This window comes from Babylonia areolata, chromosome 6 (genome assembly GCF_041734735.1).
Source record: "Babylonia areolata isolate BAREFJ2019XMU chromosome 6, ASM4173473v1, whole genome shotgun sequence".
Taxonomy (NCBI): Eukaryota; Metazoa; Mollusca; class Gastropoda; order Neogastropoda; family Buccinidae; genus Babylonia; species Babylonia areolata.
The window spans coordinates 28655840-28680962 of record NC_134881.1 but is presented as its reverse complement, the minus strand read 5'-3'; the positions used below and the strand labels follow the sequence as shown (position 1 = coordinate 28680962).

At 43.2% G+C, this 25123-nt stretch overlaps 2 protein-coding genes across 2 annotated transcripts; both read right to left on the bottom strand.

The window, feature by feature from the left end:
* Positions 1-3133: 3133 nt before the first annotated feature.
* Positions 3134-14497, bottom strand: LOC143283349 (uncharacterized). The gene is made up of 3 exons (XM_076589556.1): positions 12892-14497; positions 6708-6923; positions 3134-3957 (listed from the first exon to the last, which is right to left on the bottom strand). The coding sequence occupies exons 1-3, from the start codon at positions 13177-13179 to the stop codon at positions 3163-3165; spliced, it is 1299 nt and encodes a 432-aa protein (XP_076445671.1). The 5' UTR covers positions 13180-14497; the 3' UTR covers positions 3134-3162.
* A 9324-nt stretch (positions 14498-23821) lies between these two features.
* Positions 23822-24673, bottom strand: LOC143283488 (beta-1 adrenergic receptor-like). Its single transcript, XM_076589730.1, has one exon. It carries the CDS (start codon positions 24671-24673, stop codon positions 23822-23824), a length of 852 nt encoding a protein of 283 aa, XP_076445845.1.
* Between the last annotated feature and the right edge of the window lie 450 nt (positions 24674-25123).

The window sequence follows — 25123 nt, the reverse complement described above, 5'->3', positions numbered from 1 at the left end:
ACAGACACGCACGCACGCGCGCGCGCACACACACACACACACACACACACACACTCCACGAACGCAGTCACTAAAAAATTACGAAAACAGGCTTCCATACACGCACAAGTAAATTTTATTAATTCTTCCTTTCTCTCATGATAGAATTTGAAGAATCCAAAAGCACAACTTACCCAAATTTGTATAAATACCCAAAGAAAAACTGCGCATGCAAAAGCACGGGAACAATAACTGAATATCATATATACATAATTTTAAGGGGATGTTTCCACTGCCTATGAATAAATCACACGAATGGATTAAAGACAAGTTTTTGATGCATACATGTTACAGGCAGATGTTCAGTCAGCATATTCAACAAGAGAAGCCAAAACATATGTCAGGAATTCAAATGTGGTGTGAACTTTGCCACCGTCACCAACACAGTGCATTTGCTTTCATAAGAAAGGAAAACAATTTCACCGCGACCCGTCTGCTCAGCTACTATTCAAGTGCCCCAGATTCAAAGTGTTTAATCATACAATCCTGTACTAGGCATGGAGAAAAACAAATGCTTCAATGCATGCACGCGTTTGCGCGCAGCACACAAACGCACACACACGCGCGCTCGCACGAGCGTACGCACATACACACGCGCCAGCATATGCGCGCGCGCAAAAACACGCACATACACACACACACACACACCACTTAACACACATGAGCAAGCACTTGTTTGTACACGTTGAACAAGCACTCAGATCGAAAAGGAGAAAACTCAAAACTGGGGCAAAGCGAACGGTCCAAGTCCAATCTCTGAAATGAAGACCACTCATCGTCTTTTCGAATAATCGCTGACTGAACAACGTTCCACACAGCTCTCCAGCTGATAAAATGGTTAACTGCAGGCTTTCCATACATGGTTGTGCTTAGCGTTTGCCTTGCCTGTCAGTCTGTCTGTTTGTCCTTCAATTTGTTCGTCTGTTTTTTTTCTGTATCATTGTCTGAACCACCATGCGTTTCCCTCGCAGTAATGTGACGGCGAGGCTCTTGTCTTACACACAGGGCAGTTCCCACGTCTTCCCCTTGCTTGTTCTTCCACCACAGCCAGCTGACATCTCCAGCAACGTGCATGCATGGGTTCGTGTCCACCACGACGTTGGCAAGGTTTAAATGAAAGTAAAAGTTCTGGTCTGCCTTTGATGCAGAATCTGACTTTATCATATAAAAAAAAAGAAGAAAAAAGAGCGAAGCCGCTGCTGAGACGATAGTTTAGAATGGGGACGGGGGAAGCACTTGTCGCGAGCTTTCATCAACCTGTTGAGACGTTTCTGTTCACAGCTTCTTTGTCTTCACAGTGATTTTCTTTCTTTCTTTTCTTTGTTTATTTGTTTATTTATTCATTTATTCATTCAATGCAATCACTGCCGACTAAGAACCAGAAGCACGAAAGACGACACGGTCTTCTGCTGCAGCCAGAGAAGATCCCAGACGTACTGATGATCCCCGAACTTCTGAGGCCGAGAGAGAGAGTCGGATTGTTCCTGAGCAAAGGTTCTTTCCACAAGAATAATTGTTCCTGAACAAAGGCTCTTTCCACAAGAATAATTGTTCCTGAACAAAGGCTTTTTCCACAAGAATAATTGTTCCTGAACAAAGGCTTTTTCCACAAGAATAATTGTTCCTGAACAAAGGCTTTTTCCACAAGAATAATTGTTCCTGAACAAAGGCTTTTTCCACAAGAATAATTGTTCCTGAACAAAGGCTTTTTCCACAAGAATAATTGATCCTGAACAAAGGCTCTTTCCACAAGAATAACTATCACGCTCAGATCACGTTGTGCACGCTCATCCTTCTCGATATCTTCAGTTCTCTGGGGCCAGCCATGATAACGAGTATATCTAAAGGCCAAATTTTCCCTATATGAGATTGGTTACTTCATTCGTTGATTTCAACCAGTTTTGTTTGGGTGTTGAGATAACCCTTTTGTTTCTTTGTTTATTTGCATGTCCGAATAGGCAAACATGTTGTTTTTTGTGTGTATCGGAAATGGATGACATAAGTCGAAAATTGGTACCATGTCCGCGAAAGGCGAAATGCAATGTTCGAGATATAATCATCTCGAATATCACTTTCAGTTTTCCATACTTTCCGATCCAACAATTGCGAGCAATTTAATAGTGCGTGAGTGCGTGTGTGTGTGTGTGTGTGTGTGTGTGTGTGTGTGTGTGTGTGTGTGTGTGTGTGTGTTTGTTTGTTTGTTTAATGGTGTGTGTGTGTGTGTGTGTGTACGTGCGTGTGTGTGCGTATGTGTATGTGTGTGCGCCCGTGCGTGCTATCTTTAGTGTATTTGTATCGCTGTCTTACCATGCATGCGTATGATATTGCGAATGATTTTGCCTGCACACGCAGGCAATGTCAGTTTGCTAAATATACAATTGATGCCAGCGTATGTTTGCCCCTCAAAACAGTAAAACTGTTCAGCCAGTCTCAACTTAGTTTCACTGTTGTCCCAAAGTCTTGCTATATGGTGGTGGATTCCAAAGCCCTAAAAATAAATAAAAATAAAAAATACAGAAAAAGGAGATATCCATAAAAGAATGTGAAAAGTCCAACCAGCGTATGAGAGTTATGTCAGCCTAAAACTAACACCAACAGGACAGCAGAGGAAGCAAATGCTGTCCGACTATCTGGCTAGAATGTTATGATAATGGAGAGCTTTCTTACCATATAACATCCCCACTCTCTCTCGGCCAAGAGGGATTTAGGACAGTCAGTGTTGGAATGGTACCCAAAGGCCAACTAGCCCCCGAAGCTGCAGCACTTGGAGCCAGTGCAGTCTTACCTCCTAGTTTGAGAGCCAATAGTCCTTTTACAAAAGACTAAGCTGGAAGTAAATTCCAATTTCAGCAGAGAAACCATTGATCTTGCTGCTGGCCCAGCTGTGAGCAGTGTCAGTATCTGATAATTGTAAGCCGAAAGTTGAGCCGGGCCCCGGCAGTATAACAGGGTTACACCAGGGATGAAAGCACTTCACAAGAAGAACAAGAACGAAAAGAAAGAGAAGGAAGACGAAGAGGAAAGGAAGGAGAACAATAGGAAAAGTAGACACACAGAAAGAAAGAAATGGAGAAGGAAAGAAAGAGAGAAAGAAAGAAAGAAAGAAAAAGAAAACCCAGAAACCTACACCCTCTGACTACCGGGCCGAAACGCCGCCGAGGCCGAATTCTTCAGATCCATGGGAACCCCTACTCCACCATTACCCAAGTTATCACCACCATCATCATTATCATCATCATCCTCAGCCGCCACAGGAAGCACGTGCGCCACCCCGGCCCCACGTTCCGACCTCTTGGACCTGAGGTGATGGCGGCTGCCGGTGGGCCGGTGGTGGTGGTGGTGGCCTGCCGTGTACATGCTCCGGAAGCTCCTCCCGCTGATGGAGGACGTGTCGAAAAAGGACCTGCTCCGCTGGTTGAGAGGCAGCCTGGACGAGGTGAAGTAGGTGTCCAGACGGTCGTGCACCCCTCCTACCACACCCATTCCTCCATCCCCTACCCCTCCTCCTCCTCCTCCACCGCCGCCGACGTCCAGGCTGTTGTAGAGGTCCGGGAGGAGGAGCGGGGCCATGGCGTCAAGCTTGGGCTGCAGGTAGTGCTGGAGCTGGATGGAACCGTTGATGGTCTGCCGCTCCAGGATCTCTGCTCGGGCCTCCGGGTCCGTGGGTCTGACGCCTTTGAGGAAGTCGATGCTGAAGCGGCTGCCCGTGCCCACGGTGGTTGGGGGTTCTCTGTAGGTGCTTCCCCCGCCTCTTCCGGACAGCCCTCCTCCTCCACCTCCTGCTCCTGTCCCTGTTCCTGGCGCCACTCCTGTTGTTCCTGGTTTGAGGAGGGTGGAGGTGATCAGCTGCAGGCGCGTCGGCTGGCGTCTCATGATTTTCCGGGCTGGGAAGAATTTGTATGCTTTCTCCGATTTCACCTGCAAGGTAGGGAGGGGGTGGGGTGAGTTGAGGTTTGGAGGTGGCGAGGGTGAAGATTGTTGCGATCAATGAGGTGTGTCACTGCTGGTAGCTCTCCGTCTGTGTCTGTATCCGTGGGTCTGTCTGTCTATCTCTGTGTCTCTGTATCTTTGTCTTTGCTTCTCTCTCTGTCTCTCTCTGTCTGTCTGTCTGTCTGTCTGTCTGTCTGTCTGTCTGTCTGTCTCTCTCTCTCTCTCTCTCTCTCTCTCTCTCTCTACCATTTTGCATTTGGCTTTTTCAAAGATAGGAATAAAGAATAAGATTAACATAGATCTTTAACATTGCAGTCTATATGTCTATCTGTCTATCTATATTTCTCTCCCATTTTGCATTTGGCTTTTTCAAAGATTAATAGAGATCTTTAACATTGCAGTATATCATCATCGTCATCATCATCATTATCGATAGTAGTAGTAGTGTTGACGTTGTTGTTATCGTTATTGTTGTTATTGCCATTATTGTCATTCGTAGTGGAAATAATAGTAGTAGTCGTTGTGGCAGCAGCAGCAGTAGCAGCAGTAAGTAGTAGTGTTGACGTTGTTGTTATCGCTATTATTATCATCATTGTCATTCATGGTAGTAGTAGCTGCAGCAGCAGCAGCAGTTGTAGCAATGGCAGCAGTATATATATATATATATATATATATATATAGAGAGAGAGAGAGAGAGAGAGAGAGAGATAGATAGTACTGCTGCCATATATATATATATATATATATATATATATATATATATATAGATAGATAGATAGATAGATAGATAGACAGAGATATAGACATAGATACAGAGACGCTTTGACACTTTAATGTCATTGGCCATGAGGTCCTAAAGACATGGGTGAATGCATCAACATACTTTCAATTTATAACAAACCAATATGATGAACGAATGAAACTGTGAAAGCAAAATTGATAATGAAACAAAACAAAGGTCCTTCTTTGAAGAAGAAAAAAATGATACTAACAAACAGGCCACACAACACATAATAAATCCGTTCATTCATCTATCAATGCACCATGCAACATATTCCAACACTGGCTACAGAAGAAAATTATTAAACCTATCTGACCACGTAGTTATGCTTGTTGTGCTTTTTGCCTTATCTTCATAGCTTCTGATATAAATTTCGCAAACGAGATTATCGCCTCGTGATCTTCTGATGTTAACATTGTAATGAGGTCCTTTCTTTTCGGTTTTTTGTTGTTGTTGTTGTTGTTGTTGTTTTTGTTTGTTTTTTTGTGTTTTTTTCAAAAATCACACATTTACATCTCAAATCATCATATGATTTACAGTCAAACATAAAATGAAATGTATCACCAATTGTGGAGCTACACAAAGGGCACGGAGAATTTGTGGACGTACCTAGCATGAACCATTTTTTGTTGGCATTAAAGCCAAGAGTTCTTAATCTAAACTGGGCAAGCATTGTACGATGTCATTTATTCGTAATAACAGTTAGAAAATTTTCAGTTTGAAACACACCTTTAAATGAATGGAACCAGCTGTACTTATCCTTAACTGCCATGTCTGAATGCCAGTTTTGTTTAAATATATCAAGCAGTCTGGATTTAAATCTGAAATAAAAGTTTGCTCATACCCGACACCATGACACATCCACACAACTGTAAAACCATTTTCTGACAAAACGTTTCTTACACAATAAGCCCAATTTTCTTTTCCTTTCTCTATGATGTATAACATCATATCATATTCCTGTTTATAGTCTACTCTGGGCAATTTCAACAGTTTACGCCAATCCTTAATACACCTTACATGTGTTTTCACATTAAAAGGATACCTCCCAGTTTCAAAATACAGAACTTTGTCTGAGTTGAGAGAGAGAAAAACAAAAAACAAAAACATCAATCTGTCATATTTCAAATTTTCGGAACGGTCTCGTTCCTTCCTCGAGGGATAAGTTGTTTACATGTTACCAGGGTCACTCTTACGCAACTATTATGACGCAAGCATGCCATGACGTACATGCTGTGATGCAAATTCACCACTGCTAGGTTTCACCCAGTGCCGAAAGAATAGAGATATGTTTTTATCAAAATCTATAGAGCTGTTATGCTGACCACCTTGTTGTACTGCTGTGAAACATGGACGACCTATCGCCGCCACATTCAACAACTTGAGCAGTTTCACCAGAGATGTCTACGAAAGATCCTCGGCATAAAGTGGCAAGACAGGGTCTCCAACCTCCAGGTCCTAGAGAGGAGCGGCCTGCCCAGCATCGAAAGCCTGCTGATCCAGTGCCAGCTACGCTGGACAGGACACGTTGTCCGCATGACAGACAGCAGGATCATGAAGATGCTCTTGTATGGCCAGCTGAAGGAAGGCCACCGCGAACTTGGAAGACCCTGCAAGCGCTTCAAGGACACCTTAAAGACAAACCTCAAAGCCTGTGACATAGAAATCGCTTCCTTGGAAACTGATGCTCTTGACCGCTCTCGCTGGAGGATGCTGTGCTCTAGTGGCATAAAGACGTTTGAAAACAAGAGGACGCTGGCCATTAAGGAGAAGCGTGAGCGAAGGAAGCAGGGCTCAACTTCTGGAGACGTTTTCCCTTGCAACACATGGGGGAAGTGCTGCGCATCCAGAATCGGCCTCTTCTCCCATATGAGGACACACACCGACAGATAAGCCTGCCTGCCTACTTGTCCGTCGGTCCGACGGGAGACTCCATTATGTTTTTATCTCCACCCACCCGTTTCTCCACGGAGTCCAGGTCCCGGAGATCGCCAGTGGACAGTGACGCTCCGTGGAGCAGCTTATGCTGGGGCCTGGCTGGCTTCACGTGCGGCATCCTGGTGCTGACTGACGACGTGTACATGGAGGCCGCTGGGCCCTCCTCACCCGCTCCTTCACTCGTCTTCTTCAGCTGTACCTTGGCGGAGATCGTAGATGAAAGATCTGTCACCTCCTGCGAAACAAACACCGTTATTTCAGTTGGTGCCGCCAGTCATTTGTTGGACAGAAATATCTCCCCCAGTGAATGTCGGAGCATTCATACCCATCCCAGTATCAGCATGCACACCCCTGAATATGGAGTATGGCTGCCCACATTGCAGGGGGTGGAGGGGCTGGGGTGAGTAGGCCAGTGGGGATGGGGGATTGGTGGTGAAAACAATTATGTAGTGCTCACTTGTATACGAATTGTTGTGGAGGAAAATAAGATTAAAATAAGATAAATATTCAAAAACAACAAAAAACAGTGAGTTGCAGCCCACGAACACAGACAAAAAATGAGCAAGCAACGACAAAAAACAACAAAAAAGCAATAAAAAACACAGCAACAGTGAAGGGTAAACATGGGGTGGGAAGTGTGAAAATAATGTCTGAAGTACGCTGAACTCCATGCCCTTGCCTTAAAGGGGCATGCTGCTAACTAAACACTACGTGTGGCCTTCTGATGACCTGATATCAATTACACCCTCTAGGACAGCGGCAGATGAAGCTGGGTGTGGCTGTGTATGCTATGTGACACCCGGACTGAGCGACGGGGGAACACTGATAATTATCTGAACGATGCAGATGATGGAACAACAAACAAACAAGCAAACAAGAAGAAGAAGAAGAATTACATGTGTGTTTCGCTGGCGATTTGTATGCCTGAACATTGTGCTCGCAGTCCAAGAACACCAGATTGTGTGATTTGTACTGTACTTATGTGTGCCTATACATAAAAAAATACATAAAGTGTCACACACACGCGCGCGCACATACACAAAAAGTCATAGAAAAAACGATTTTTTTTTAAAGTTAAATAATCTGACCTTCCATCACAAAATGACTTTGATGTCACCTTTTGCTATCCTTTTCTAAAGTTTTCGTTTGCCCTTGTCAAAGACAAAGATACAGAGACACAGTGTTTTGAAGACTGATAATGAACATAAACTGAAAGCGTATCACAGACATTTTAAAGCCGATGCATCTACAGAATGTATATTGTCCACAATCAGTGGAGTGATGGCCTAGAGGTAACGTGTCCGCCTAGGAAGCGAGAGAGAATCTGAGCGCGCTGGTTCGAATCACGGCTCAGCCGCCGATATTTTCTCCCCCTCCACTAGACCATGAGTGGTGGTCTGGACGCTAGTCATTCGGATGAGACGATAAACCGAGGTCCCGTGTGCAGCATGCACTTAGCGCACGTAAAAGAACCCACGGCAACAAAAAGGTTGTTCCTGGCAAAATTCTGTAGAAAAATCCATTTCGATAGGAAAAAGAAATAAAACTGCACGCAGGAAAAAATACAAAAAAATGGGTGGCGCTGTAGTATAGCGACGCGCTCTCCCTGGGCAGAGCAGCCCGAATTTCACACAGAGAAATCTGTTGTGATAAAAAGAAATACAAATACAAATACAAATCATACGATACAAGGGGTCATTTCAAATCACATTCTACCATAATTTCCAAACACCTTCAACCTATTTCTTACACTTTCGCAAAACTGTTAAAGTCCATTTCCAATCATTTTTACGGCAGGATATCACACATCTCCACTGCAAATACGTTGTCATTACCGCTGCTTCTAATGATAAAGAAGACATGGAACTGGATTGCAAACGACGGGCCCGGAAATGAGAACCATTAAAACGGGCGACAACCGAGTGGCCTGCCCTCAGTATGGATGACTGTTCGGTTTTGTTTTGTTTTTTTAATATCCGGGTTTGAATCAAACCTTCGACGATGCTACCAGTCTACATCGCCTCGACAGACAACCGTAATGCGGACTGTTGCTGTTGCTTCTGCTTTTATTGCAACAGTAAAGAAGTTGTGGTCATCTTCCATTATGAAGGACGAACAACAGCGTATTGCTATACAGTACTACTAAACTGAACTGAACTGACTTGTAACGTTTGAAGTCATGCTTTAACGCCAGCAGCGAGGATGACTAGACCCAGTAGTAGTCAAGTGCCTGAACAATAATAAATGATAATGGTATTCATATAGCGCTGAATCTTGTGCAGTGACAAATCAAAGTACTTTCGCAACAGTCATTTATACTCACGCACCGACACCTATATACGTCCACACCACAGGTGAGTATTGATGTTAAAAAGGAGACCCCCCCCCCCCCCGGCCCCCCTAAAAAAAAAACTAAAAAAAAACAAACCACTGGAAATGAGACACCATGTATTAACACTGGGGAAAAAATGGAAAGGAAAAAAAACAGAGATTCTAAGTGTTGTATGATTTGTACGGTTTCCTTCCTGTTCTTTTCGTGCTGTATGCGGCTCCTGTGTCGGATGTCATCAGTCATCATGCGATGTCGCATGAGAGCTTTGCTGATGACACACAACTTTATCAGTCGGCTTCCATAGCTGAATTTGATGCACTGGTGACTCAAACACAGGAGTGCATTGCTGGCCTAAAGGACTGGATGACTCTCAACAAGCTGCAATTAAATGATGATAAGACTGAATTGATGATAACCTGTCCAAAGAAGTTTCGTCAACATCCTTCCTTTCCTGACTCTGTTCTGATCAATAGCACACCTGTTTCACTTTCTCCCTCTGTTCGCAGTCTTGGTGTAATCCTGGACCAGTCTCTTTCCTTCCAACAGCACATTTCGAATATCTGTAAAGTTGCCTATTTGGAACTGCGTAGAATCAGCTCTATCCGCCACTATCTCTCAACCGATGCAACCAAGACACTTGTATGCTCTCTGGTTCTCTCAAGATTGGATTACTGCAACTCTCTTTTGGCCGGCCTTCCCAAATACCTGTTAGACAGACTCCAACGAATTCAGAATAACGCTGCCAGACTCATTTGCAGAGCTTCTAAATTTGACCATGTTTCTCCTCTCCTTCAGTCTCTCCACTGGTTGCCTGTTTCTGATCGAATAGACTATAAGCTATCCACTCTGACCTTTTCTGCAGTCAACGGATCTGGCCCCAAGTATCTTTCTGAACTCATCCATATCTATACCCCGTCTCGCCAGCTCCGTTCTTCCTCTGATACTCGACTTCTCAGGATACCTCACGTCAGAAGTAAGACCTATGGACACAGATCGTTTTCTTTTCAATCGCCAAAGACGTGGAACAAGCTCCCTGATAACCTCCGTCACTCTGATTCCCTCGCATCTTTTAAATCTCGTCTCAAAACTCACCTTTTCCCTCAGCAATAAGTTCAATTGTGGCAGGTCCACAACTACATGCATGTATATGAATGTGTATTGTGTGTGCGTGTGTTTATGTAAGTTTGTGCCTGCCTATGTGTGCGTATTTGTTAGGGTAGCTGTTAGATACACATGTATGTTAAAATGTATGTATGCAGTGTGTGTGTGTGTGTGCGTGCGTGCGTGTGTGTGTGCGCGTACGTGCGTGCGTGCGTGTGTGTGTGTGTGTGTGGTCACATTTTGGTGTGTGTATGTAACATAGATATAATGTTTTATGTTATCAAAAGCGTTTTTGTAAAGCACCTAGAGCAGATTTCTGGATAGTGTGCTATATAAGTATCCATTATTATTATTATTATTATTGTCTTAAAAAAAAAAAAAAAAAAATATACATATATATATATATATATATATATTTATCTATTTCATTTATTCTTTTTAATTTTTTTTAAACATGCCCAAAATTAGAAAATGGAAAGGTGTATGTGATTTATTTCATAAATGTAATTGATTGCTATGGCATAGTTATGGAATGCTGGGTATTGGTTTGGATTATTGCCACGTTTTTTAGTTGATTGTGTAACTTGTATGCAAAATAAAACGGTGGTCGACCCAAGAAAGTCCGGAAAAAAACAAAAAACAAAAAACAACAACACCACAGCAGATTGTTAGTGACTGGTCCTCATCAGTCATCTCTGCACCTACACCACCACCACCACCCAACAGATGAGGTGTAATTTGCATCTTCATTCGCGCAGGATAGACATCGTCGTTTTGTTGTTGATAATGATGATACTGATTATGCTGCTGCTGCTGCTGATGATGATGATGATTATGATAATGATTATGATGCTGATTATGATAATGATGATGTTGTTGTTGATGATGCTGATGACGATGATGATGATGATGAGTCATGGCGGTTGAATATCAACAGCTTCCGGCCTCCATGTTCCAATTGTCATCGACATCATATTTGTTATCATCGTTATCAGCATTTTTTCTTCTTCGTCGTCATTATTTTAGGAAAAACGGTAACAGTGGGTGTTGTTATCACAAGCAAATTATGTTTTTAAAGTATTTCCGATGGTTTGTGTTTTTAAAGTATTTCCGATGGTTTGAGTCACACTGAAATCGGTCCATCCGCTTTTTGAACAGACAGACAGACCAACACATAATTATGCACACGCACGAACAAGCATGACACGGCATCACTATCATAGCCGTTACAGACAACATACAAAGGAACCAATAAAACAAAAACCAGACATCAGAACCCTGTAAATGTCAATCAAACTCGTGTCGACGACATGTTTATTAGAAAGTCAATGTACGGTCAGACAATATCCTCGAACTCTGATTCACATTGCAATTTCCGCGCGCACAGGTTCCAGACACGGTGTGACAGACAGTCATATGAGATGTTATAGGAACGAAGACTAGGGATGAACAGGAAAGACAAGATGGCTTGAATAACCAAAATGAAATGAAACTATTTTTGAAACCAGGAGCGGCGATAAGACATTATCAGCTCTGTGAAGGGCGTAGGTCTGTAGAGAACCTCGGTGGATGAACCAGGTCTTTTCATTGTTTAAGAATTACAGGAAAGGGCAAGAGAAAGAGAGAGAGAGAGACAGAAAGACAGACAGACAGACAGAGACAGAGACAGACAGACAGACAGAGATCGAGAGCGAATGAGTGTGAAAAAGTTAGAGACAAAGACAGTGACAGAGAGAAAAGTGTGTGTGTGTGTGTGTGTGTGTGTGTGTGTGTGTGTGTGTGTGTGTGTGTGTGTGTGTGTGTGTGTGACAGAGTGAGACAGAGAGAGACAGAGAGAGACAGAGAAAGAGACACAGAGAAACAGTGAGAGAGAGACTGAGACTGAGACCTGATGGATTGTTTGTGTTAGGCCTAAGCCAGTCATGAAGGGGGATGTAAACCGATGAACAATTATTGTAACATCAACTACGAACATGGAAACAAAAAGATCAAAACAAACAATCACAACAATTCAACAATGGAAATACCATATTACGCCTGAGCATTAATTAAGAAGAAGCAATTTCCCAATATTTAAAGGCTTTTGTATGGATACAAAGACATATCACATACAACATTAGAGTAGGTTCAGGGCAACAGTAAAATCAACTTGGAGAGACAAGGTTGACGATAATATCTGGGTCGAATAAACCCCATTCTCCCTCCCCCCCTCCCAACCCCCCTGCCCCACCACCTCCTCCTATTCCTCCTCACAAGCTCCCTGCAGCGCTGCGCGATCTCCGCTGAGGATCTGCTGCTGCTTGCCCAGGCCAGGCGCTGCTTCTGGAAGCTGGAAGAGAGGTTCATGATGGCCTCAAACAATCAGCACACAAACCCCCAACCCCGCTACACTCCCACCCCCTAAACCCCCCATCTAACCCCCTCCCCCTATTTCTCTTTACCTGCTTCCTGCAGCGCTGTGTGATCTCGCTGAGGATCTGCTGCTGCTTGCCCAGGCCAGGCGCCGCTTCATGATGGCCTCAAACAATCAGCAAACGAACCCCCAACCCCCTTAACCCCCCTTCCCCCTCGTCCCCTAACCCCTCCCATCTGATTCCTCCTCACCTGCTCCCTACAGCGCTGTGTGATCTCGCTGAGGATCTGCTGCTGCTTGCCCAGGCCAGGCGCCGCTTCATGATGGCCTCAAACAATCAGCAAACGAACCCCCAACCTCCTTAATTAACCCCCCTTCCCCCTCGTCCCCTAACCCCACCTCCTAATTCCTCCTCACCTGCTCCCTGCAGCGCTGCGTGATCTCGCTGAGGATCTGCTGCTGCTTGCCCAGGCGCCGCTTCTGGAAGCTGGAGGAGAGGTCCATGATGGCCACACGGTCCGGGGTGGGCAGCCTGTGCCGGCCCTCCCTCAGGTGCGTCGTGCTCTCCCGCAGCAACGACAACCGTCTCTCCTCCTCCTGGTCCGGCAAGAAAGGGGGAGGGGGAGGGGCCGGGGGGAGGGCGGTGGTGGTGGTGGGGTCCTCCACCAGGGAGTTGTGCACTGTCTGCTGCTGGAACAGCCTCATGGCGCCGGCTGGGGTGGGGTGGATGGACTGGTGGGGGTGGGGGTGGGGGTGGGAGGTGCGGGTGGCGGGTGGGGATCTGGTTAGTCAATGGGTTGCTAGCTAGTCCTTTGATGTCCTTGCTAGCGTGGGAGGCTGAGCAGGGGTATGGTCCTGAAACTGTTGATGAAGAGATGTTCTGCCGGTGGTGTTCTTCAGGTTGACGTCTGTTGATGTGGTGTGATTTTTGGACGAAGTGTTTTTTGTGAGATTGAAAAAACAATTCTGGAAAGTTGTTATTTGTTATTGCAAGGCCGGCGATATTTTTGTTTTTGTTGTTTTTGTTGGTGTTGTTGCTGCTGCTGCTGCTACTTCCACTGATGCTATTGTAGTTATTGTTTTTGTGTGTGTTCAACGCTCAGTAGATCGTGAAACACTCGTTTCAACCACCTAAAAGACAAACAGTAAAGCAATTATATATGTGTGTTTGTATGTGCACGGTTGTCTGCTCATTCACAGAACGAATTATTGAACAAGTGGTTTAAGTTAGACACAGTGTCAACATAACACATCTTCCAGGCAGCAATTTGCACCACTGTTTAAATTAAAACAGCCATGTGGCGACGTCGGGTGTATGAAAATCCATTCCAATACGGGCACAGAAACTGCACAGATTTATCTTACCACACACTCAAAGGATAGGCTGGTTGAGCGGTTATAACTCATATATTTTTTCCCTCCCGAAACGATTGCAATGACATATCAATTATCGAACTGTCTTCTGCTGTGCTCCAGCGACTGAAGAATATTTCACGACGAAATATAAAAAGGTTTTGTTTGTTTGTTTTTCAGTTCCAGAACCAATGTTATATCAGCAGTCAGACTCTTAACCTTTTAAGCAGCATTCATACTCGAGCAGGTAAAGACTATCCTCCGACTAACTGAAACGATTAATAGGCTATCCGTCTTAATTGAAGGTCCTTTTCTTCGGAGTCTCGAAAACAGCAGGTAAACCGAACTGTTCAGTGTATGTGTCTACGTGATGTGTAACATTTTCACGAAAGTTTTATCAACAGTGGAAGTACACACAGCTCGGTAGACGCAGACACACACACGTAATCCAGCGTGAGATACGCTTCTCTTGCTCCACTCACGTAAAGCGCGTTACGAGTATTTCAGTCTTGACTGTCCCTCGCGCTGCCATTCTGTCCGAAAGCAGCAAACAAGTGTGCACCCAGCAGGGTTCCTCCTCCACCCAGTAGTAGCGCTGGGGTGTAGGTATACTGGGCATGGTATGTTTGGGGCTGTGTGTAGAACCGAACCTGCCTCGGGTTTGCTCGCTACTCTGCTCTGAAAAAACAGAAGGAAAAGAAAGAAAGAAACGTCTTCTGGGTTCTGTCCAAGACTGCTAGCTGCTGTGCGCACGCTAATCCGCACCTTCCTTTCAAGGGTCGTTGAGTCAGCCTAGTGGTCCCGCTTCTGTGGCTGTTGTTATTAATCCCCGCTGAGTTTCGTGCGTGTGTCTGATTGTGAGCACCCCCGCGTCTTTAGGGGTGGGGGAGGGGGAGGTTGTGTGTGTGTGTGTGTGTGTGTGTGTGTGTGTGTGTGTGTGTGTGTCCGTGTGTGTGCATATGTGTGTGTGTGTGTGTGTGTGTGTGTGTGTTTCTGTGCGCTTGTACGCGCGCGTTCGCGCTTCTCTCTGCTTTATCATTGTGTTGGATTACATGCATTATATGTGCATGTATATGCAACTGCACGATTTTGCTACAACGCAAAACAAAAAAAGGGGGAAAAAACAAAAAGAAGAAGCAAAAGAAGCAACAAAAAAAACCAAAAAAACCAACAAAAAAACAACAACAACACCAACAAACAAACAACCAGCAACCAACAAATAACTACACTAGATAAAAAGAGGAAAAATGAAAATAGTTTATTTGCCGAAAAACAACGGTACGATTTTTGGAGGTATATATACACTAAAATTGTTTATACTAAAACAAATTGTGGGGGACTGGGGTAGGGGGGGGGGGGGGTTTCGAGGAAGTTTGTAGACGTAGTAACAGTATTCATATCATAAACATATCATGTAGAAAAAGAATCAAACGTATCAATTTAAAAGATAGAACAGAAGAACACAAACGATCAACGTGGTTGGAAAAAAACACACACCAAAAACCTAATAAACTTTCTCATATTACATCAGAGGACAACACAACTGGCGAACAATACCGCTTTCGAAAAAGAGGGGAGGCAATGACTATTATTACGACAACGAAACGTTTTATTCTATTCTTAGCAACACAAACACAAGGAACCCAAGGAATTCAAGCTTAGCTCTTATACTACATGTATTAACCTACGCTTGTCTGGCCACAATCCGTACATTTGATTCTGCGATCTATAGGTACAGGACTTTCTGTAAGACTAGCCATGATCACACACCATAATCTGCCCAGGTTTGTAGGTCTACCACTGCACGAAATGTTTCTGCCTCAATGATCGCATTATTTCTAACCTACATAGACTGATCGATTTTCTTTCTTCGACTCAAAGGTTTAAAATGGAGGTGAAGTCTCGATTTGAAATCGATACGTGGCTGTCTTGTAAGAATGTGCTTTTTGTTGTTGTGTTTTTTTTCGTTGGTTTCAGGGACGTTCATGAAAGTGTGCGTGCATTAGCGGACGTACGCACAGTGTGTGTGTGTGTGTGTGTGTGTGTGTGTGTGTGTGTGTGTGTGTGTGTGTGTTGTGTGTGTGTGTGTTGTGTGTGTGTGTGTGTGTGTGTGTGTGTGTGTGTGTGTGCGTGTGTGTAGTACGGCATAGCAAAGAATAAAAAGAATGATGTATTGTGTCGTATCATATTGCATTGCGTTGTCTTACAGTACAGTACAGTACAGTGCAGTACAGTGAAGTGATTTGCAGTGCAGTGCAGTACAGTACAGCACAGTACAGTGCAGTAAAGTACAGTACAGTGCAGTACAGTGAAGTGCAGTGCAGTGCAGTGCAGTACAGTACAGTGTAGTACAGTACAGTGAAGTGCAGTGCAGTATAGTGCAGTGAAGTGAAGTGCAGTGCAGTGCAGTACAGTACAGTGCAGTGAAGTACAGTACAGTACAGTGCAGTGCAGTACAGTACAGTGCAGTGAAGTACAGTACAGTACAGTGCAGTGAAGTACAGTACAGTACAGTGCAGTGCAGTACAGTGAAGTGAAGTGCAGTACAGTACAGTGAAGTGAAGTGCAGTGCAGTACAGTACAGTACAGTGAAGTGCAGTACAGTACAGTGCAGTACAGTGAAGTGCAGTACATTGCAATTAAGTGCAGTGCAACACAGTACAGTACAGTGCAGTGCAGTACAGTACAGTACAGTGAAGTGCAGTACATTGCAATTAAGTGCAGTGCAACACAGTACAGTACAGTGCAGTGCAGTGCAGTACAGTACAGTACAGTGCAGTGCAGTACAGTGCAGTACAGTACAGTGCAGTACAGTACAGTACAGTGCAGTGCAGTACAGTACAGTACAGTACAGTAAAGTACAGTGAAGTGCAGTGCAATGCAGTACAGTGAAGTGCAGTGCAGTACAGTACAGTGAAGTGCAGTGCAGTACAGTACAGTGAAGTGCAGTGCAGTACAGTACAGTACAGTACAGTGCAGTGCAGTACAGTACAGTACAGTGAAGTGCAGTGCAGTGCAGTACAGTGCAGTACAGTACAGTACAGTACAGTACAGTGAAGTGCAGTGCAGTACAGTGCAGTACAGTACAGTACAGTACAGTGCAGTGCAGTACAGTGCAGTACAGTGAAGTAAAGTGAAGTGAAGTGCAGTGCAGTGCAGTACAGTACAGTGCAGTGCAGTACAGTACAGTGCAGTACAGTGCAGTACAGTACAGTGCAGTACAGTGCAGTGCAGTGCAGTGCAGTACAGTACAGTACAATACAGTACAGTACAGTATAATACAATACAATCGACTACATTTCAGCTGACTGTTACAATACAAAACAATACAATACAATGCAATGCAATGCAGTACAATACATACCGTACAATGCAATACAATGCAAAACAATACAATGCAATACAATACAATACAACACAATACAATAGAATACAATACAATACAATCAACTGCATCTCAGCAGACCGTCTCTTCCTGTTTATAAACAGACTCGCAGAGACATCATCATTACACATCCTGTGTTGGTTTGAGTAGGGAGGGGTGCGGCGACGGAGGGTTGTCTGTCTGTCTGTCTGTCTGTCTGTCTCTCTCTCTCTCTCTCTCTCTCTGTCTCTGTCTCTCTCTCTCCTGGATCGCTACCGACGTAGCTTACACAGGACATAATTGTTGATTTTTTTTTTTTTTTTTTTTTTTTTTTTTTTTTAGCCGTATGACTCGGATCTCAGATTTGTGACGCCCACAGCTTATTTGCCAGATCTGCTGGGTTTTTCGTGGTCAAATCAGCGGCGAGTTAATCATCTGAGTAATGAAGGAATGAAATAATTAGGCGTCACGGCAGGATCTGATCACTGGTGATCAACTCTGGTTCAGAAAAGTACAAACGGCTTTAACACTTTCACTGCCAAGTTCGCATTTATGCAGCATCTAGGTAGAGACCCCATGTAACTGAAGGGTGACCAGGTCATGGGTCTTTTATCCATGAACCTACTGCTCTTTATGTTCGGTGGTAGGATAGGACTTATTTTCTACACATCGCAGGGGGAATCTCCAGCTATTATTAGACACCTTATTTTCTGTGTTTGTAGCACAAGGGAATTTTGCGCTCTAAATTGACTGGCGGTGAAAGGGTTAAGTAACCGACATCTACCACGGGTCCCTCAAAGTTTATTGGTAACACCGTTCAGTTGAGGCAGGAGTCTCCTATAATGGTACAAAAGCTACTGATTAAGAATAAGAAAAGGACTAGCAGAGGTAAATTATCGAAATTAAACATTTCTTGGTGAATCCTCATTTTCAGTGTAAATCCTGTTTGACGTTATATTTCTTGCATTCAGATGTCCGCAACTGCGTTACTGTCTTCTGGACATCATTTGCGTTGGAAGGCTTAAAAGAGAAAAGAGAAGAAAAAAAAAAGCGACATCATACTCAGATTTGTTGTTGTTAAAGGTTTACGCGATTCGAATGGAAACAAACACACACACACGGGCGCGCGCTCACACACAGACACACAGACACAGACCGACACAGACACACAGACACACAGACACAGACACAGACACAGACACACACACACACACACACACACACACACACACACACACACACACACACTGATCATTAATTTCTTCGTTTTTGACGTCATCGTCAGCCATTTCACTCTGGCCAAGTTGACAGACCTCATAATGAACAGACACCTGTTTCACCCCTCGTAGACAAGTCGGAACAAATACCTTTGTCACGAACACATACAAGTACAGAATCGTAGATACTTTTAATGGCCATGTAAAACTGTCCATGTACCCCGCTTTTTCTTAGTGTACTCCACAAAATCTTTCTGTTCACAGAATCAAATGCTTTTTTGAAGTCTACGAATGCTACGTATAGCTTAGTCTTGCGTAAAAGATGATTTTGGACTTGAGCGTATCAAGCGAATGTATGGTCAACAGTGCTATAACCTGTTCTAAAGCACGCCTGTTCCTCTCTATTTTTTTTTCCTTTTATTTCTGCCCATTTTCTTTATCTGCGATTTAAAATGTGTGTATACACTTTTCTAATTGTACTCGTCAAGACTACTCCCTTGTAAAAAAAGAAAAAAGAAAAAAAGTGTACCCCCTGAACAACCGAGAGAGAAAGAAAGAGAGGCAGAGAGAGACAGGTTGTATATATGGTGGTGGATATGGATACTTGGTTCGTTATAGCCTATGGCCCCCTCATCAAGCGGTGGTGAAACCCAGCAATTCAGATGTGTAAAAATAGCACCATTATAAGTCGAAATTGTCGTTTCTAATTATAAAAAAAACAAGCATACAATCACTTAACCCTTTCACCGCCAGTCAATTTAGAGCACAAAATTCCCTTGTGGTATAAACACAGAAAAGACAGTGGCTAAGAATACTTGGGGATTCCCCATGCGATGTATAGAAAATATGGCCTATCCTACCACCGAACATTAAGACCAGTAGGTTCATGGATAACAGACCAATGAATGATCACCCTTCAGTGACAGGGGTCGTCTTCCACCCCTGTGCATAAATGCTAGCTTGGCGTTGAAAGGGTTAACGACATTTTGCACTTCTGATTTTGAAAGCTTCGTGGGCGTGATCTGTGTGTGTGTGTGTGTGCATGATGATTTATTGATGGATATCAATACTTATATACTCGATCAGAGACTAAGCGCTTTAGAAATACTGGAGTAATTTATGAGCAAAAGGGTGTAGCCGACTGAGCGCTGCCTTTGGGCTCTCTTCATTCGTTTCCTCGACGATCGAGCCTTTGGCCGTGGGCGTGCAGTTAATTTCCAGTCGGGTTAATGACAATGTATCGTACTGTGTTGGACAGGCTGTGTTGTATTGTATTGTATTGTTTTGTTTTGTATTGTTTTGCATTGTATTACAATCATTGCATCGTGTTGTTTTGCATTGTATCGCATCGTTTTGTTTTGCATTGTGTCATATTGCATCGTGTTGTTTTGCATTGTATTATATTGCAACGTATTGTTTTGTATTGCATTCTATTGCATCGTGTTGTTTTGCATTGTATTATATTGCATCGTTTTGTTTTGCATTGTGTTATATTGCATCGTTTTGTTTTGCATTGTATTATAGTGCATCATGTTGTTTTGCATTGTGTTATATTGCATCGTTTTGTTTTGAATTGTATTATACTGCATCATGTTGTTTTGCATTGTATTATATTGCATCGTTTTGTTTTGAATTGTATTGAATCGTGTTGTTTTGTATTGCATTCTATTGCATCGTGTTGTTTTGCATTGTATTATATTGCATCGTTTTGTTTTACATTATATTGCATCGTGTTGTTTTGCATTGTATTGTATTGCATCGTGTTGTTTTGCATTGTATCATATTGCATCGTTTTGTTTTGCATGGTATTTTATTATATCGTGTTGTTTTGCATTGCATTATATTGCATCATGTTGCTTTGCATAGTGTTATATTGTAACGTGTTGTTTTGTATTGTATTGTATTGCATTGTTTTGTTTTACATTGTATTGCATCGTTTTGTTTTGCGTTGTATTATAGTGCATCAGGTTGTTTTGCATTGTATTATATTGCATCGAGTTGTTTCGCATTGTATTATATTGGATCTTGTTGTTTTACATAGTATATATTGCACCGTGTTGTTTTGCGCTGCATTGCATCATGTTGTTTTACATTGTATTATATTGCATCGTGTTGTTTTGCATGGCATTATATTGCATCGTGTTGTTTTGCGCTGCATTGCATCATGTTGTTTTACATTGTATTATATTGCATCGTGTTGTTTTGCATGGCATTATATTGCATCGTGTTGTTTTGCACTGCATTGCATCATGTTGTTTTGCATTGTATTGTATTGTATTGCATCCTGTTGTTTTGCATGGTATTATATTGCATCGTGGTTTTTGTTGTTGTTATTTTTTGCATTGCATTGTATTGCATCGTGTTGTTTTGCATGGTATTATATTGCATCGTGTTGTTTTGCATTATATCGTATTGCATTATGTTGTTTTGCATGGTATTATATTGCATCGTGTTGTTTTGCATGGTATTATATTGCATCATGTTGTTTTGCATGGTATAAAAGTGCATCGTGTAGTTTGGCATTGTATTATATTGCATCGTGTTGTTTTGTATTGCATTGTATTATATTGCATCGTTTTGTTTTGCATGGTATTATATTGCATCGTTAGTTTTGCATTTTATTATATTGCACCGTGTAGTTTTGTATTGTATTGTACTGTATTATATATGTACCGACTGGGCCACCACCCTAGTTTAGATACACCTGTATGATCATACTTGGCTTCAATGAACCACACACGAGCTGCTGGCCATACAAAGGAAGAAGCACGCTGACTCATCGACCCGTAAGTCATTATCCTCTCGCAGACTATCATAGTGATGGGAAACAGGTTCCTTAATAATTTCCTTCCATGATCTTCATGATGTGCCAGACTTCATTTCCAGACGTATGGTCAGTGAAGAGGTATAGGTTTTTGCCCCCTGTGTCCGCGGAATCTTCTTCTTCTTCTTCTTCTTCGTCGTCGTCGTCGTCGTCGTTGTTGAGGGCCCCACAATCATACAAGTTGATTATTCCGGAATCAGTAATGGTATCAGCTATGATTATTCAGGCTACGTTGAGACAGTGAGGTGGTGTTTTTTCTCTGCGATTGTCAGCGGTCATGTAGAGTGTGAACTGAGATTTCTTTCGGATTTAAAAATGTATATAATACTCTGACAGATGCGTATTAATTCTTCTTGTTACACATGGGGTTTTTTTTTTTTGGTTTTTTTTTAAATAGAGTTCGTGACGGTAGAATTGTATGATTATTACATGAAAATGTTGTTGTTCTGACTCCTTAATATTATGAATCATAATCATGATAGTTGTTATTCGTTGGGATGCATGCCGCGCGCCTACATACACGCATATTATGTCGGTGTCCCTGCATGATGTGCACACACACACACACACACACACACACACACACACACACACACACACACACACACACACACACACACACACACACACACACACACACACACACACACACACACACACACACACACACACACACAGTGGGGGGTGGAGGTGAGGAAAGAGAGGACTGTCTGAATGTAAATATAAAATCTTCTTCTTCTTCTCATTTTTGTTGTTGTTGTTACTATTATTCGCGTTGTTCTATCGTTCATAAACGAAACAGCAAATATCCGGGAGAGATATACGGCAGACAGACAGTATAAATAACAAAACGAGAAGAATATGATATAAGGAGATGAAAGAACAGGTGTGTGATACAGGTTTATTTTATTGATACCTGGCATTCACACATAATTTCGCATCACAATCATTACAACATCGATCTTTAACCACTTACATCAAATATAAAGAAAAGAATTTTGACACAGGTGCTTTCAGCGATGATAGTGATTCACAAAATGCACACTGATGACACTGATATGGGAACCCCCCCTCCCCCCAAAAAAAAACAACAACAAAACAAAACAAACCCAACCCCCCCCCCCCCCCAAAAAAAAAAAAAAAAAAAAAAAAAAAAACCAACAAAACAACAACAACAAAAAAAAAAAACAAAAAAAAAACAAAAAAAAACAAGGTCATGAATGGAAATGTCAACCTCAAATGCCACCAAGTTTCTGACTGGCCGATTTTTCACTAAACATTTTTTGTTGATAGAAATGTTAGTGTCTGTGACATGTCATTACAGCGGTACCACTTACCTATATCATGAAATATTTAGACATGCCTCAGACACTGACGTATATGATGTGATAGCGACACTGATTGTTATAATACGTACACGAACCAGTAACAAGTAGAAAACAATAACAGACACGTCTTTCGAGCAATGAAAACGACACAAAATTATTACAAAGAATAATACTGACACAGACATTTGACGTGGCTGTTTATTTTTTTTTTCTTTTTACATGACAGCTACTGGTGTAAACGAGACAAGTTATTGTTAGAAGCCACAGAAGGGTTTTCAACGTGGAGAGCAAATGTATTCGGTCACACTGATAGAGCCTCTTATCATGGAAGGGTAATGGATGTCCACCTGAGGAGTCTGTCAGCCTGGTATCGCCCTGAGGCCAGACAGCATACATGGTAAGTGACTGTTTATCCCAGCAGCCTTTCACCCATTTAGTTCTGTGTAAAAGCCGTGGTACTGGGCATTTTGGTAAGGATTTTGGTATACTTGTCTCCTCTTTGGGAGGAAGGGGTGGGGGAGGGGATGTGCTTCTCAGTACATTACGTCATATCGTAAGTTGTGATTAGTTGAGTTTGTTTGTTTTTTTATGTGAGGTTTGATTTGTCTCAATAATTCAGTCTAATGATAACATCAACAAAAACAACAACAGCAACACATCATATTAACTGACAATTACTTTGCAGAAAGTCACGTTTAGATTTATATATCAGGGGAAAAGAATGCGTAATACAATGCGGCGATGTTTCTAATATCCTCATGATTTTCCTCACATTGTTACATTTAAACTGATAAAATATTGTTTCTGAAGCACAGCTCGCTCTCTCTCTCTCTCTCTCTCTCTCTCTCTCTCTATATATATATATATATATATATATATATATATATATATATATATATATATATATATATATATATATGGGGGGGTGAGGGGGGGACAAGATAAGGTGTGGGGGTGGCGTGGAGGGGTAGTGGGAGGAGTCATTCAAACCATGTTCACAAATAATGAGTTACATTCAGACTTCATAACGGTAGCTCGCTGAGGAATCTTGACACTATAACTCTTGTGTTTTGGATGAACTGAAATCGAGATCAAACTCATCTGATCATCATCATCCTTCTGGCCAGCAACGATAGCTTTAAGGAACAGGCATAGTTTGATATATTTTTCAAACTGTCAGCAACGATGATTACCTATACTGCAATCGGACCACCATAATTGATAATACAGGATGGTAGAGACAGAAACTAACCACCATTGTCTAGTTCCTTTTCCACATTCGCTTGAAGGCTGTTCGAAAATCATTGCTGATGACCAGGTAAATGAAGAAGTTGCACAAGGAATGAAGCATCCCTGGAACGGACAAGGCCATGCTGACAGAGGCCGGAACATCAGTATACCTTTCCACAAACTGTACCACGTTGTGCGGCAGCCAGCAACTGACGAAGACGACAAAGACGACGGCAAACAACTTGACGGCACGCATCTTCTGGCGAAAGGTTTCCCTGAGCGGAAGTATATCCGCCTGAACCAGCACACGTGTGCAGGCCACGATCTTCAGCTGACGCAAGGCCAGACGCGACACCAGTCCATACATCACCCCGCTGATGATGAAGCACAACAGGAATACCACCATGGACAGGAGATTGGTGTCTTCAAAGATCTCCCTGGCCATGCAGCTGTCCGGGCCCCTCACGACACCGACGACGATCATCACCACGGACAGGACGATGGACAGCAGCCAGGTGCCCGCCACGGCAAGGATCACCCTTCTGTTGGTGACCACTCTCTCGTAGAGGTACGGGAAGGCCACGCAGGTGAAGCGGTCGATGGAGATGACGGCGGTGAGCAAGATGGAGGTCCACAGACAGAGCACGAAGAAGAACCACATGGTCAGACATACCGGTCTGTTGAACAGCTCGGTGACTTTCCGGATGCCGGAGATGACCATGAACACGCCGAGCAGAAGGTCAGACAGGGCCAGGGAAGAGATGTACAGATGACTGGGGTTCCACAAGGAGCGGGTGCGGACCACTGTGATGACAGCCAGGGAGTTCAACACCATCACAGCCAGACCCAGCACCGGGACGACAACCACGATGATGTCCACCATGGTTTCTGTTTCTGACGGGCGCAATAGCCGAGTGGTTAAAGCGTTGGACTTTCAATCTGAGGGTCCAGGGTTCGAATCTCCCAGGTCAGACCTGCTTGTGCCTGAACCCCCTCCGTGTGTATACGCACGCAGATCAAATACGCACGATAAAGATCCTGTGATCCATGTCAGCGTTCGGTGGGTTATGGAAACATGAACATACCCAGCATGCACACCCCATAAAACGGAGTATGGCTGTCTACATGGCGGGGTAAAAACGGTCATACACGTAAAAGCCCACTCGTGTACACACGAGTGAACGTAGGAGTTGCAGTCCACGAACGCAGAAGAAGATCTGTTTCTGTCCTGTGTTCTTCACCTCGGTGCAAGCTGCGGTGACCACCTCAGGAGCTCCCACCTCCCTATCAACATTCACTTCCTGGAGGTCTCCGGTGTCTCCTCTATGTCCAC